At 42.6% G+C, this 15,056-nt stretch overlaps 1 protein-coding gene across 2 annotated transcripts in view; it reads left to right on the top strand.

Moving 5' to 3' along the window:
* LOC147748681 (A.superbus venom factor 1-like) overlaps positions 1 to 15,056 on the top strand; it is a 1,130,076-nt gene that overhangs the window by 15,124 nt on the left and 1,099,896 nt on the right. For both annotated transcript variants that reach the window (XM_086963555.1, XM_086963554.1), the window contains exons 2-3: positions 13,389 to 13,581; positions 13,913 to 14,075. In XM_086963555.1, the coding sequence (XP_086819681.1) occupies positions 13,389 to 13,581; positions 13,913 to 14,075 (356 nt within the window). The remainder of the gene's footprint in view (positions 1 to 13,388; positions 13,582 to 13,912; positions 14,076 to 15,056) is intronic.

The following is a 15,056-nucleotide window of genomic DNA, read 5'->3' as shown; positions in this document are numbered from 1 at the left end:
TTTTATTTGCCTAACCTGCGGTTTTTGTTGGTTTGTTACACCTACTTTTCCTTTTTTTAATTCGACTTGGAGACATTGCACCATCCGATCGATTTTTCTTTCAAACCAATCCACTGTATGCCCTCGTGGGCTCTCCAAGACTAACCTCTGTTGAAGTATTAACACTTTTTCTATATACTCATTCGTTAGTCTGGTGGTGGCTCGTCTCGCATACTCTACATTTTGAGTAATTACAGTCTGTCGCTTAATCGAAACCACATCCTGAATCTCAAACTGCAGTGAATTATGGTCACTATGTCCATTTGAGAAACCATAAAGCCCTTCATTAAGGCAAAGTTCCAGGAATGCGTAAAAACGTAATCAATCGGGCAGTTTTGGGCACCTATCTTAAATGTTTTCTTTGCTGGGCAATCCATTTCTGACCTGCCATTTAAACAAAATAGCATCTTTGTGGCTAGATTGTTTACTAGACTTAGATCTTGCTGTGAAGAAACACAATCTTGATAGGTTGCCATGCTTATAACATAAGCTTCCAAGATTTCTAAATGCCTTGGATCAGACTTAGAGGGATTCAATTTGACCCAGATTTACTAAAAATCATTTGGCAAAGCGTTAAAACAAAATCATCTGTATTTATTTGTAGCATGACTTTTCTGCCTTTCTGTACCTTATTAGTCAGGGGACATTAACCCAGCACTCACACACATTTAAAAGTGCTTACTATTTATATTTGCTGTATGAAATATGTTGTGATATGGGTTAAAAATACTCCTTTAGGTGATTTTGCTTATTTTTGTGCGGGGTGGAACATAAACATAATAGAGGGGCCGGTAATAACCCGGTCAGGTGGTAACCCTATATGGAGTGGACCTTGCTCGAATATGTAAACATTGCACAGTGCCAGAAATACAGAGAATCATATCATGTATCAAATATAGTGCATTCCTGTCCTTTCCCCCTGCACTGGTGCAGTTTTTTCAGCCTAGCACAAACCCAGGCCCCCTTTGACCATGGTGCAAGGGTGCCTGTGCTGTCCGCAGGATTGTTTTTGGGAGGGAAGGGGCACCTTTCTGCACAAAAAGAATCCTGGGAGGATTTTATTCTCTTTCCATGTGTGCTGCAGATTGCAGCTCACATGGAAAGAAGAAAAAACCTAAGAAATAAAGTTATTCTCCTTGTTGAACCTCCTCTGGGGAAGTTTAAGGTTTTGGTGCATCCCCAGGTTTACATGCTTTGTAAATCTGGGGAAGCACCCACTGCAACGCACATGGATCGCCTCCCTAGTGCAGAGAAATGCAACACAGTGATTTGCGCTGTCTTGCCTTCCTCCATATCTATGAGCCCATTTAAAGCCATGCAAAGTGGCTTTGCGTGACCTCATAAATATGATTTGGAGTTTGCACACTGGAGCATCCCAAAAAGAGACACTACGGTGGTGCAAGAGGCTCATGAATATATATGCCCCTCAACGTACAAAGGTTGCGTAATAGTGCAGCAACGGTGCAAATGTCCCTGGGATTCCAATCAAAGCCGGTTTTACTAAGTAAACTAGGATGACCTGGGGTTGCATAGAAACCTAAATTAAATTAAAGTACGTAACAACGAGCAAGCAAAACATCACATGGTATGTCAATGTGTAAAGTGTAATCGCTTTGAAATTACTCATTTTCTTGGCATACCCTTGGTTGATAGTAATTGAATACAAATTTGTGTTGATTCAGTACAAACCTTACCCAAGACACGGCTCACTCGTCATTGGGCTGTGGCCCACCACCACTTAGCATCACAGTAAACCTTTAGGGGCCTATTTATCATCATCATCATACACGTTATTACGGTCTTGTGACCATAAAAGTACGAGTACATATAATTCATAAGTGCAAAGTTATGAAATACACAAAAGAATGCAACAATGATCAGTTAAAATAAACACTAAAAATACAAGTGACACAACAACAGTGAGGCAAAAAATGCAATGGGCGCCAATATCAAGAGAATAGTAAGCAACAAGGCCTAGCATAAAAAAAGAATTGTTGGCATAGTGCTAAGGAGATAAACCAGTTAAAACACAACTCACACAATTAGACAGGGAATAAATATATAAGGATAGAGAACTCCATAAAAGATTCGTTAAAATAACTTTTACATTGGTAAAGAATATTATTGTGGTCGTTTCAGGACAGACTTCGATTTGCCCACAAAATGCCAAGAAACTTTGCTAATGTGCAGACTACTAATAAGCTAGCGTCAGATTTTAAGGTGCGCAGCGCCTCCAGATGGCACCAGATACCAAAACATTTGTAAACGAGAGCAAGCCATTTGGCTCTCGGCCGTTGGTACAGTTGGCAGGCAAACAATATGTGACCAATCGATTCTACAGTATGAGGACAGCTTGGGCAATATTGTAAATCAGTGCATGGTGAACGCCAGGAAGCTGTAAGAGCATTCACTGGAAGTGAACCAATCTAAATTGCATAAACAACTTCCTATCCTGGGGGATCGTGATAACATCCAAGTAATATTCGTGTGAGGCAGTCTGTTTGAACTCCATAAACTCTGTGGTTAAATGGCCCCAGGACTAATATGAGAGGGAGGACTGGGCCACATAATGCCAATAGTGTTTCTTTAGAAACTTCTTGGTCAGAAGCCATTCGCAATCCCTAGATTCCCACAATCCCTCTAAGCCAATGGCGGTGAGCAAAGATTTCACTTCCTGAAGCAAAGAGATCTTCTTAAATCAATCAAGGGCCTGAACTTCATAAAGGGCAGCAACATATGAAGACAGCTCTGGGGTTGATTTTAAACAGTGCCAAAATAGCAAAGGGAATAACTTGAGCTTCTTAGTAATGATAGCTCATCAAATGTCCAACCTTAGAGGGTGAAGAGGGTACTCTGCAGGAGCGAAACTAGGGCCCTCAAAAACGTGTCCTCTGTAGTCAGCCGACCTTCTATCTTCTCAAATCCCCACAGTTTCGCGCCTTACAATACCAAACGTATTACCTTGCAGTCAAATATATGGAGAGGGGCTGCTCCCAGTTTATTACGAGAGGACCTATGCTTGTTAATCAAGGCCCCCGTTATCTGTTTGTGTTGTAGAGTACGCTTCAATATCTGGGGTTTCCAGGATATGTCGTCTGGGAGAGTGATCCCTAGATAATCAATGGTGCTCACTCTCTCCAGCTAGACCCGGCCCAATGTGAACCTTCCTTTATATGACTTATGTGTGTTTAGCATTAAGAGTTTTGTCTTGGAAGTGTTGACCTCCAGGCATGAGAGTTACACAAGGCTTTAAATTGGTCTAGAGGCAGTTGTAGGACTCTGGGGGTCTTGGAAACTAGCAGGGTATCGTCAGCGAACAGCAAGGTGACCACTTTATTGCCTCCTAGGTTTGGGGTGTCTGAGGGACCTCAGAAAGGTGCTGGACTTCCCCGTTGATAAATAACGAAAAGAGTATGGGTGCCAGTACACAACCTTGCCGGACCCCCTTATTAACTTTAATTTGGTCAGTAAGTTGCCCTTAATAGCCCCAGTGAACTCTTGCATAGTTAGACTCATAGAGGCAGATAACAAGTGCTAAAATCATGAGAGGAAGACCAATCTCTTTGAGAGTAGTCCACAGCTTATCTCTTGGAACTAGGACGAAAGCAGACCTCAAATCAATTAAAGCTACAGAGACTTCCTTACCCGATGATCACCGTTTTCCTGGTCAATAAAAAAAATCGAAATGCCTGGTTAATAGTACTTGTTTTTTGCCTGAACCCAGCTTGATATACAGACAAAATATTATGGTCGATGATCCAGGCCTGTGTTTTCAGAAGGATTGCGCATGCAAAGACCTTCTGTACACAATCAATGAGGGTGGCAGGCCTGTAATTGCAGGGTACAGCTATATCACCCTTCTTGTATATGGGAATTACCTCCACTCCCTTCCACGAAGATGGAACTTGGGCCCCTGCTGCAATCCCGTTGGCTAGGGCCAAGATGGAAAATGCCCAATTCTCCGGGTCATCAGCAAAAACATCACCTAGAATACTGTCTGGGCCAGGGGCTTTGGACCTTACGATGGAGTTGACACTGGACATAATTTCATCTCTGACAAAGAAATCAATGGCAGTAAGATGGGCTCTACCATTATTATAGTCATCCTTGTCAGAGACGCAAGGCCTAGAGTGGAGTGACGAGAAATGGTCAACCCATGCTGATTTTGAGATATTGTTGGTCCGCAGCAGGGGTCTGCTAGCATCTCCCCTAATTACTAGGAGGCAAAAGTGCTTAGAGTCTTTTTTAGTGCAGGCCTCAGTAATTTGCTCACATCTATTCTGGTACCATTCTTCTGGTATCATTCCCATTTCGCTCTAGGCTGAGCAAGCTTATAAGCTTTCCTCACCTCCCGTGCCATCATCACATCATTGGTTCTAATCGCGTGGGCAAGTTGTTTACGAAGACTCCTGCAATCTTTATTGAATCAGGCAAACTTACTGCCTGGACTTCTTGCCTTTTTGCTGGTGACGTCTTGTTCTATAAAGCAAGTGGCCAGTTTGTTAAATAAAAGGTAATGGCAGGCCGGGATCTCGTCCACCCCTCCCTAAGGGGTGGACAATCTGAATAAGTCCCAAGTGCTTTCCAAATTTTTATTTAATTGGATGAGCGGCTGATACACTCAAGTCCAGTGAGATAGAGGGAGTGAGTATATCTTTGCACTCGACTAAAAGGTCATCAATCCAGTCCAGGCCGCAATTGATTCCTGCCGACTTGCGCACCTTATTAGCTTTAGTGTTTTTGGCCCGAGCCTCCACGCTCCCACAGTCTGTTGACTTTTTTACCCTTGATTGCAGAAAGGATGCAAAATAGAAAAAATAAACATTGAAATAGTTAAAAACAGGGTCGCCACAGTTGGGACTGACCACACTGCCACTCTACACAACCAACAATCACTAATGCTCCGGAGCCCAAAGGGCCTCAAAAACCACCCCCACCACCAGTAGCCAAAGCACCAACAGTTGATCTGGATGCAAAATCTAAATGCAAACAATTGGAACAGTGTCAAATAATAACAGCAACCAGATAAGAAATAACAGAGCTTAACTTCCTTTAGGAGTCACTGGATGAGCAGGGACAAGCAGTATAAAAGGGCACCACAGCCATGCAAAGTACAAGAAAGGCTTACTGCACCTCACAGATTGGTGACTTGAGATAAGTTATTTCCAAATTTGCCAGGATCACAAGTCAAGTGGGTTGGCCCTACCCTGCCCCTTCCTGGCATTGACAGGCAAGGACGGGCCCTTTCCCTGTACGTTGCCCAGGCGTGGCGCGAATGTGTCAAGCACTGCGGGAGGACGTTGGCGCTTTTAAGCGCATTCGGCAGCTACTCCTCATGGGCAACAGCAAAGGGCTACTGGGGCTTTGAGTCCTCCACTGCTCCCGCCGTAGTAGTTTTAGTATCCTGTACCGCGGGTAGTTGTTGGCACTTTTAAGCGTATTGGGCAGCCCCTCCTCCTGGGCAACAGCAAAAGGCATCTGGAGATTTGAGTCCCCCACTGCTCCAGCTGCAGTAGTTTTAGTATCGTGGGCCGTGGGAGGATGTTGGTGCTTTTAAGCGCGTTCGGCAGCCCCTCCTCCTGGGCAACAGCAAAAGGCTTCTGGGGCTTTGAGTCCCTTACTCCTCCCGCCACTGTAGTTTTAGTATTCCATGCCGCAGAGGACGTTGGGTCTTTTAAGCACGTAGGACAGCCCCTCATCCTGGGCAACAGCAAAAGGCTTCTGGGGCTTTGAGACCCCCACTGCTCCCCCGCGGTAGTTTTAGTATCTATTTAGGAAAAAGTCATGCAGTGCAGCAAGTCACATTGCGATGCTCCACTGTGTGACAGGGCAAAGGGCAGGAATGCCCCGTATTTAGGGCAATACAGTGCATTCCTGCCTTTTGCCTATGTTTGGAAGCCTATCTCCAATGCAACTGGGAAAGGAAACAAGGGAACCCTACTCACTTGGAGTAGCCCTTCTTAAATATTGGGACTATCTCTGCTCCCAGCCAAGTACAGGGTACCTCCATGCCCCTCCGGACTGCATTAAAAATAATATGGAGGTAAGGGCCTCAAATCCTGGGTTGGTGTCTGAAGAGGTCTCCCGGGAGTTTGTCAAGACCCGGGGCTTTTCCCACTGCAAGTTTGGCTATTGCATGACATACTTCCTCTACAGTAAATTCTAAGTCATCGTACTGGTCGGTTAAAACTAGGGGTACCGGCATACTTTCTGTGCCTGATTCTACTGAGTATAGGGCCTTGAAGAGATCTTCCCAAACTTTTGCCTCAATGTTAGGTTCGATAGCAGATTTTGGTTCACCACAACCTGTACTAACTGTTGACCAAAATCTGTGTGCATCCCTTGAGTCTAAGGCGCTGGTTAGGTTAGTCCACTTTTCAAGATCCCACTCTTGCTTTGTGTGTTTCATTACCTCTTTGTACTGCAGTCTCATGGCACGGATTTGGGGTTTATTGCTGCCAAGCTTTAAAGCCTTGACCAGCTGGACTTAGCCGTTCTACATGCAGCATTGTACCAGGAGGATACAGGAGCCCTTTTTATCCTTTTGGGCACCTGGGGATTAAGAACCTTGACTAGGCTGGAAACTAGATCCGTATGCAGGGCCTACAATTTTCCATTAAGGTCAGAAGGCGGAGGTTGGGTGTTTAGAGCATCAACCTCCACAAACAGGGGAAGAATTAGATTATATAGTTTAGATAATTCATCCGGGGATGCCACTATTTTTTCCCACTTAACCCTGCATCTATCATTTGTTAATATTGTCCTATCTCCTTGGTCTTCAAGGTCTGCCGTTACATTCTCCCCAGGTCCAGGAAAAACCATCTCCAGACTTAGAGCATTGTGATCGCTATCGACTCTGGTAATTACCTTAAAATCGATAACCTTAGACCACAACCACGTCTCGACCATGATATAGTCAAGGGGCGACTCTTGTCCCATCTTATTGAAGGTACACCTTAATGGAGTATCAGAGTGAGTAGGGTCATTACAGGCCCTGATAGAATGGTCTAGAGTTAGGGCCGTGATATGGATCGCTAGAGAGGACCATGTCTTGGGGAATGGATATTGACATGGAGGTATGGCCCAGTGGTCGTCCTCCGCCATGAGGGTACCTTCATTCATCCCCTGTAGGGGCTCGTAGTGACAATTCAGATCGCCAACCACCAGGAGATGGGTATTACTAGTAATAGTATATAAAAAGTGCGACAATTCATCGATGGTGGTAGACTCACTGGCTATGCTTACCAGTCGTGAATAAACATTCACGATAGCAAGCTTAAAAGAATTTAGCCACTTCAGGACTACACACTGAACATCATCGGAGTATGTGGTCAGGGTCTCAGCCATGCAGCCCAGATGCAGACCGACCCAGGTGGTAAGACCTCCTGACGGTCGCCCCTTCTCCCCCCAGCGAGCGGGTACATGAAATGCTGCAAATCCCACTCTGAGTTGTTCATCCCTAGCCCAGGTCTCTTGAAAGAGGCAGATGTCATTCTTATCCACAAAAGAACCCCTCTCTGGGCAAGCCAATTTGTTGGATAGGCCTGCCACATTTAGGCAGGTGACACCACTCCCCATTAGGACACCTTCACTTGCAGATTCTCTTAGGGACTCCAGTATACGACATGGCGCGGTTCTCCCCGATGCGTCATCGCCATTTCAAGTAATAGTCCCCTGAATATACAGATAAGGATCCGGAGGATCACTAGACAATTGGCTACTAGTTGTCTCAACAACTCCCCCAGGATTGACATTACTCCTTCTTTGGGAGGTGCCATGGGTTTCCACCCGGCTGTGCTGTAGTCAATCGACCATTTCCAGGCCACTGAACCTATTTTGGGTACGTATTTGGCTCGGTACATGTGGTTGCGCATGCCACCCCCTCTCAGCCCTACCCACACCTCGGTGCTCTACCAAGGTCCAGTCACCTTCAGTATCTGGCGAGTAGGTTGGGGGATAAAAGTATGGCAGTGGGAGGGGTTGGATGGTTGCCCCAGGACTATGGTACCTCCAATTACAAATATGCTCAACAGTGCGAGGGTCCTTGAAATTTACCAACACGCAATCACCAGTTATGGTTTTAGGCCTGTGCCCCACCCAAGACAACCTGCGCACCATCAATATTTCGCTGGTAATGTGGCGGGGGAGTGGTCTATTTTTATTGAGCCAATCAGCGACTTTATTTTTTAGGGACATAAACGATTCCAGACTGGGATTACTTATTTCGGGAACCCCTGTCAGGACTACCAGATACGGGCTCGATTCTGGGGGCAGATCAATTCTGCATTCCCCAGAAGAGTCCGCAACGGGTAGGACCCGACCGCCCTCTTTTGGCTTTGCTGAAACGCCCACTCTTGGAATATTAGTAGGTGTGGCCAAAGGTGCAGATGGTTTTGCAGTAGGTGCAGTAGGTGCATTAGGAATAAGTGGTGCAACAGGGGGAGTAGATTTATGGATCTATGACAGAATTTCGACAGACAGAATTTCGACTTTCACAAATATCGGCGTAATTATATCGATTGCAAGAATATCGACGCCCTATGTACAACATGGTAAGTACCAAAATATCGAAAAAATAATATCGATGTTAAAAATATCGTTGTCAAATATATCGTTTTTTTTTGGTTTAAAATAACATGAAAAATACTGTAAATAATACTTATAAATTACTTAAACATATTTAAATATATTTAATAATGGTAAAAAAAAATAATAATACATATTTAATAAAAAAAAATAATAACAAATCATATATAATATATACTTACTTAACAATAATTACTATTCCCACTCCAGAGGGTGCAACAGTAGAGAAAGTGTTGGATAGCGTAGGGGTAAAAATTACTATTCCCACTCCAGAGGGTGCAACAGTAGGGAAAGTGTTGGATAGCGTAGGGGTAAAAATTACTATTCCCACTCCAGAGGGTGCAACAGTAGGGAAAGTGTTGGATAGCGTAGGGGTTAAAATTACTATTCCCACTCCAGTGGGTGCAACAGTAGGGAAAACTGACCCTGAACCCAAAAAATATCCCTTTACCCAAGAACTGAAAACTGACCCTGAAGCCTAAAAATACCCCTTTACCCAAAAACTGAAAACTGACCCTGAACCCTAAAAATACCCCTTTACCCAAAAACTGAAAACTGGCCCTGAACCCTAAAAATACCCCTTTACCCAAAAACTGAAAACTGACCATGAACCCTAAAAATACCCCTTTACCCAAAAACTGAAAACTGACCCTGAACCCTAAAAATACCCCTTTACCCAAAAACTGAAAACTGACCCTGAACCCTAAAAATACCCCTTTACCCAAGAACTGAAAACTGACCCTGAACCCTAAAAATACTCCTTTACCCAAAATTAATTAATATTACAATTAAATTACTTCCCACCCTATTCCCCTATAAACCCACAACCCGCTCCAGTAGTAAAACATATAATTTGCTTAAAAATATACATAAATTATCAATTAATTAATCAATTAATCAATTAAAATAATTCATTGACAATTAATATTTAATTGCAAAATAAATTAATCATTAAAAAATAATTATTTAATTACAAATAAATTACTTCCCACCCTATTCCCCTATAAACCCACAACCCACTCCAGTAGTAAAACATATAATTTACTTACAAATATACATAAATTATCAATTAATTAATCAATCAATCAATTAAAATAATTCATTGCCAATTAATATTTAATTGCAAAATAAATTAATCATTAAAAAATAATTATTTAATTACAAATAAATTACTTCCCACCCTATTCCCCTAAAAACCCACAACCCGCTCTGGTAGTAAAACATATGATTTACTTTTATATTTTTTTATTTATAAAAACATATTAAACACATATTATAACAATTAATTTAAATACTTAAGTAAAATTTCTAACACATATTAGTAAATCGAAATTACTTACATCGATATATATGCTATCGATATAAGTAATTTCGATATTACTTACCTTAGGGTCGATATTCTGGCCATCGATATTCTGGACATCGATATTTTGTCCCTTCGATATTAGCAACTCGATATAAGTGTAAGTCGAAATTAAAGATTCGATATTTTGACTGTGTACCTAGATTTATGTGTTACAAACCCACCCTGTACGGTATTCAATTGTGCACTGCTCAAATACAACACATTTGACTTTATACTGTCCACAGTTTCCAGTGTAGCTTGTTCGATCTTGGAGAGCTGCTTCTCAATCCGCGTGAGTCTCTGTTCAAGTGGTTGGAGGGAAGATCTTAATAAGACGCCCAATTTTACGCTGCCACTGTTTCGCTAATAAGATTAGCCGCACCTAAACAAGTTACTCCTGAACTAATTACAGTCAATGGTGGTGAGACATATATATCCGAGGAGTTCAAGACATCTGACCCCTTGTGCTTGGATATTATGTCACTATTGCCAGTACCTTTAGCAAGTTTGGGCTTCCTGACTCTAGTGACAGTAGCAGCCCCCCGCTTCCTCTTTGGCATCGCCCCCTCGCGGGTGTTAGGTCTTTCAGGAGAGCTAGCCGTGGTTGACACAATTGTAGTCTCTATTGCCTCTGGTAGTTGGAGCTGCTCAGCTTGGGAGATATGGCCCTGATCCTGGGAGATAGGTGGGCTATGTACAATCACAGGAATGACATTTATATTAACTCGTGTGATGGGTTCAGGTGTACGAGCATTCGCGAAGTGGCCCATGGAGGATCTTTTAGCTAGGGCTAGACCTTGAGAAACCTGACGCTCCACTAAGATTATCCCCTGGTCAATAACTGAGTTTGCTCTGATAATAAAGTTATCCAAAGTTCCTGTTAAATATCCACTGGAAGTCGCTGCCTTACTCCTGTTTTCACACGCTGCCATATTACTGTTACAAGTCTTCACCCAAATAGGTACTTACGATTGATCGTAGCGATGGAAATGTGAAATATGCCAAATGAAAGAGGGGTGGCCCGGTCCGGTCTCCTCCGGGCTACAGCAGGCATGCTTGCATGGTGCAAGGTTGCCTGCAAGATTGTTTTAGTGCAGGAAAGGAAATCTTTTAGCACAAAAAAAATCCTCTTCCTAAGTAACAAGGAGAATTAAAGATATCTCTGTTACACCTCTCCTGGAAAGGTGTATCTTTTTTGCGCATTCTCAGGATTACCAGTACTGGTAAAGATGGGCTCTAGCAAAAACCATGGGAATTGTGTGGGAACACCCATGCGGCATCCATGGAATATCTTCCCAGTGCAAAGTAAGACAACACAGTTATTTGCGTTCTCTTACTCCATATTTAAGGAGTCAATCAGGGCAACACAAAGTGGTGTCTATGGCTTCATACATCTGATTTAAGGTTTTTATCGCCCTTGCACCACGTTGCGTGGTGCAAGACACATTGCATGGTGCAAGAGCGACTCAAACCAGCTCGTGAATAGGCCCCCTTTCTTGCAATGGAAAGTTACCACTGCTCTTTGCATGCTACAAGCACCTGCAAACATGCATAGTGAATCTCGGCCAGGTGTCACACCTGCATAAGTGTCTGTCTGTTCCTTCTAGGACTTCATCCAATGCGTTATATCATACGATTCCTACCACTGACAATCAATTCTGCATTGGTGTCTACATTCTTACCCTAGCCAATGACAGGTCACTATTTGTCTCAGCGCATGTGGAAACAGCAGAATTTTGCCCCACTGTAGATCTGCCTGCCCTAAATTGAAATAAAAGGATTTTGCCTATCATTATTTATTCGCACAGACCCCCTTGCTTTAGCTTGCTGCATTTTGGGTCATGACCTGTGGCTTCTATTGAGGTCAAGTGTATTGTTCTGATGTTGTAACTAGAACCTCATTTTGATTTGTGGAGAGGAGGTGACCTGGGGTCCGACACACAACATCAGAGAGTATACCACTACCAAATACTTTTCTTAATGTAAACATTCTTTCTGACGTAAAAGGGCTTTTGCGATTTTGAATCGCAGATAGGTGGGGTAGTTGAAAGAAACATTAGCTAGAACAGAGCGTATTAATTGATGAGATACTAACCCTCAAGTTTGTATGGTAACTGGTTTAAACAGGCAAGTTGTCCCATTAGGCTACATCTGCTCTGTGAAACATATCAGTCACCTCAGTAGGAGCAGGCAGTGGCCCAAACAGGAATCATTTTTTTTAGAATCAGAACGTATATCTTTAATGAACATGGACTGCTTTAAAAAACAGATGTCCCATTTGGAAAGTAAATTTAATGTTCCTTGCAGACCCCAATCCCTGCACTGGCAGACATTTAGAAGGGGCGGCAAATTGGGACCTGCCTAATTTATGTTCATTAAACAGGCCATTTGGATAACCCCTGTGACTAGACAATTTGCAATGAAGCCTTTCAGTAGATAGGTGGCTTCACACATTGTATTCTCACATGTAAACCAGCCAGTGTGCAAATTGCATACCTCTGGTTTGCAAAAGAGAATCAAACATCAGGTTACTGGCTCTGATGATCCGCACCTCTAAGCAACAGGCCGGCTTCTGTCATTACATTGGGGTATGAGTTCAGGAGGCATATTTTCCCCAGCTTCCCTTGAAGTGAGAGATTTGGATTGAGAGACCACATTTTGTTGTGCTAGCAATTACTTTTACTTGGAGGTTACATTTGTGTGCCAATGCTTGTTGAGACAGTCCTTTTGCTGCCGATGCTAGATATCAGCTGTCCTACAGGATAGATTTATGACCGGACTACTCCTGCGTAACGTATTAATTCGGGTGAGAAGCTCAGCCAGCCCTGTTTGTTTATCTTCACATAACTTAATGACACTTGTAGCAGGTCATTCCCCATTATACATTCGGGACGTCAAGTACCAGAGTACAAAGAAACAACTGGATGAGCTCTTGGAGTTACCTCTACCCCGGGGATAATATGGTGGAAGAAATTCGACCTCTCCAATATCAGAATTTCCTCTAGAAATTGGAATATTCCTCCTAGCCACAAAACTCTAAATCAGAGTGAAGACCTCCACTGTGACACCTTCATGGTGTCCTCTTCATCCTACCTTGATTCTTACTCTCCCCAAAACGCTAACATATCTCAAGCCCTAGACAATCTTACATCTATCCATCACCCTTACACCAACCTATTATCAATCTACTTCACCTCAAGTATAACGACAATAATAAATTGACCTCAATGTTCCCAACAGAAATGCTTTAATGACTCGCCTGAACTTTTATTTGTCATGAATGTTTGATGCAGGGACTTGCTGAGCGTAAGATGCTCTGGTCTACGAGTTGACAACAACACTGGTAAGGGAGGGTATCAAGGGGAGCAAACAATCTCAGGAGAAACACAATGTAAATGCATTGCTTTGACTTCCGCAGATGTATCATGATTACCCCCAATGTCCTGCGGGTGGAGAACAGCGAGACTGTCGTCATCGAAGTCCACAATCAAAACGCCCCTATTAATGTCGAAGTGTCTGTGTACGACTATCCACAGAAGGGAAAGATTCTTTTCTCTACCAACATCGGTCTCAACAGCGGAAATGGGTATCTGGGGACGTCAGAGATAAAGGTAAGTGGATGCTGAATAACCACTTTCAGGCAGGGGACAGTAGGGCATGGATAAAGGTTATACACTGCACAGCATTTTAAAACATTTCTGCAATCTAAATTCTGATGATGGGCCCGGCGAAGTTTAGAACACAACAAAAATGGAGAATGATTACTACTTGCACATTCCCCACTGATCAGAGGATCACTGCCAGCACCAATTGGCAACACTTGGTGCAAAATTACCCTGGTTCAGTAAATTGAGACTAGGAAACAAAAGGCTGTTAACATTTATTGGCTGTCCAACTGGTAATAATAGAGATTCAGTATTGACGCTTCTTCTCTTTATTCAGATTTCTGCCAAATATATGAAGATAGATTCCAAACTCAAACAGTATGTCTACATCATCGCCAAATCTGATGCATGCCAAATGGAGAAAATGGTCCTTGTTTCCTTTCAGAGTGGATACATATTTATCCAGGCTGATAAATCCATATATAGACCTGGATCTACAGGTAAGGCACATATTCTACAATAATCTATTATTTAAGTAGATGAGATTCAAATTTAGAGCTACAGATAACAATATTATACCTGCACATATATCTAAAGGAAATCATGTTTGGGTCACAAATGTCTATCAAGAGTTACTTACCTGGAATAAAACTGTTCTCCAGATATTTCAGCTCTAGATATTTCCAGTTGTCAGGCTGGAACCCAGAACACTTTATGTAAATATATATATATATATTGATTGTAATTGAATTGCTCACAACTGTACAGCCAACCAGAGGAAACAAAAGAGATTTGAGAGCGAAGTCCTAGAAGAGACATTTTTCATCTCTATGAATTGAAGAATGCCAAGCATCAAGCTTTCAAACTGGTATGATATACATAATCTCCTCTAATCAACCATGAAAGCATATGGATATCAATTTAAAAAAACTCCTAATTAATACTAAATAGACCATCATGTAGAAATATGAAGAAACTAGGAAGATAAGTCTGAATAAATCTATTATTGAATTGTGCATTTTCTGTAGATGATGGACCGTGAGGGATGTCTCGTGTCAATAAACCATTATGCTTAAATATACAAGCAGTTATAGCTACCCAAAAGCTGTAGTCACTTACATTACATTACTGTGTCACTAATAGCACTACCTGAGAGGAGTGCTTGGCATATAAAAAATTGTAAAGGGCTGTCCTCACACACCACCAGGTTTCATGCTTCATCATAGGCAGCCTTCGCTCTCTAAAAACCAAGTTTGATAGAGAGGGGGCCTACACCTGAAGACAGGGAAACACTTCTAATCATTTAAGTGGGGGCCCACGAAAATAGTGAGTTAAAAACCAATGTAGTACCCCAAATTGCATTTATTCATAGGGTATATTGCTTGGAATAAAAATCTGGGATGTGGGGATATGGGGAGCTATTACCCCATCACCACTGTTACCATCGTCAACATCTTTCTGCCAATGGCTCTAATGAGTCC

Source organism: Lissotriton vulgaris, chromosome 1_1 (assembly GCF_964263255.1).
Source record: "Lissotriton vulgaris chromosome 1_1, aLisVul1.2, whole genome shotgun sequence".
Classification (NCBI taxonomy): Eukaryota; Metazoa; Chordata; class Amphibia; order Caudata; family Salamandridae; genus Lissotriton; species Lissotriton vulgaris.
The sequence above is the reverse complement of the archived record's forward strand: the minus strand, read 5'-3'. Positions and strand labels throughout refer to the sequence as shown.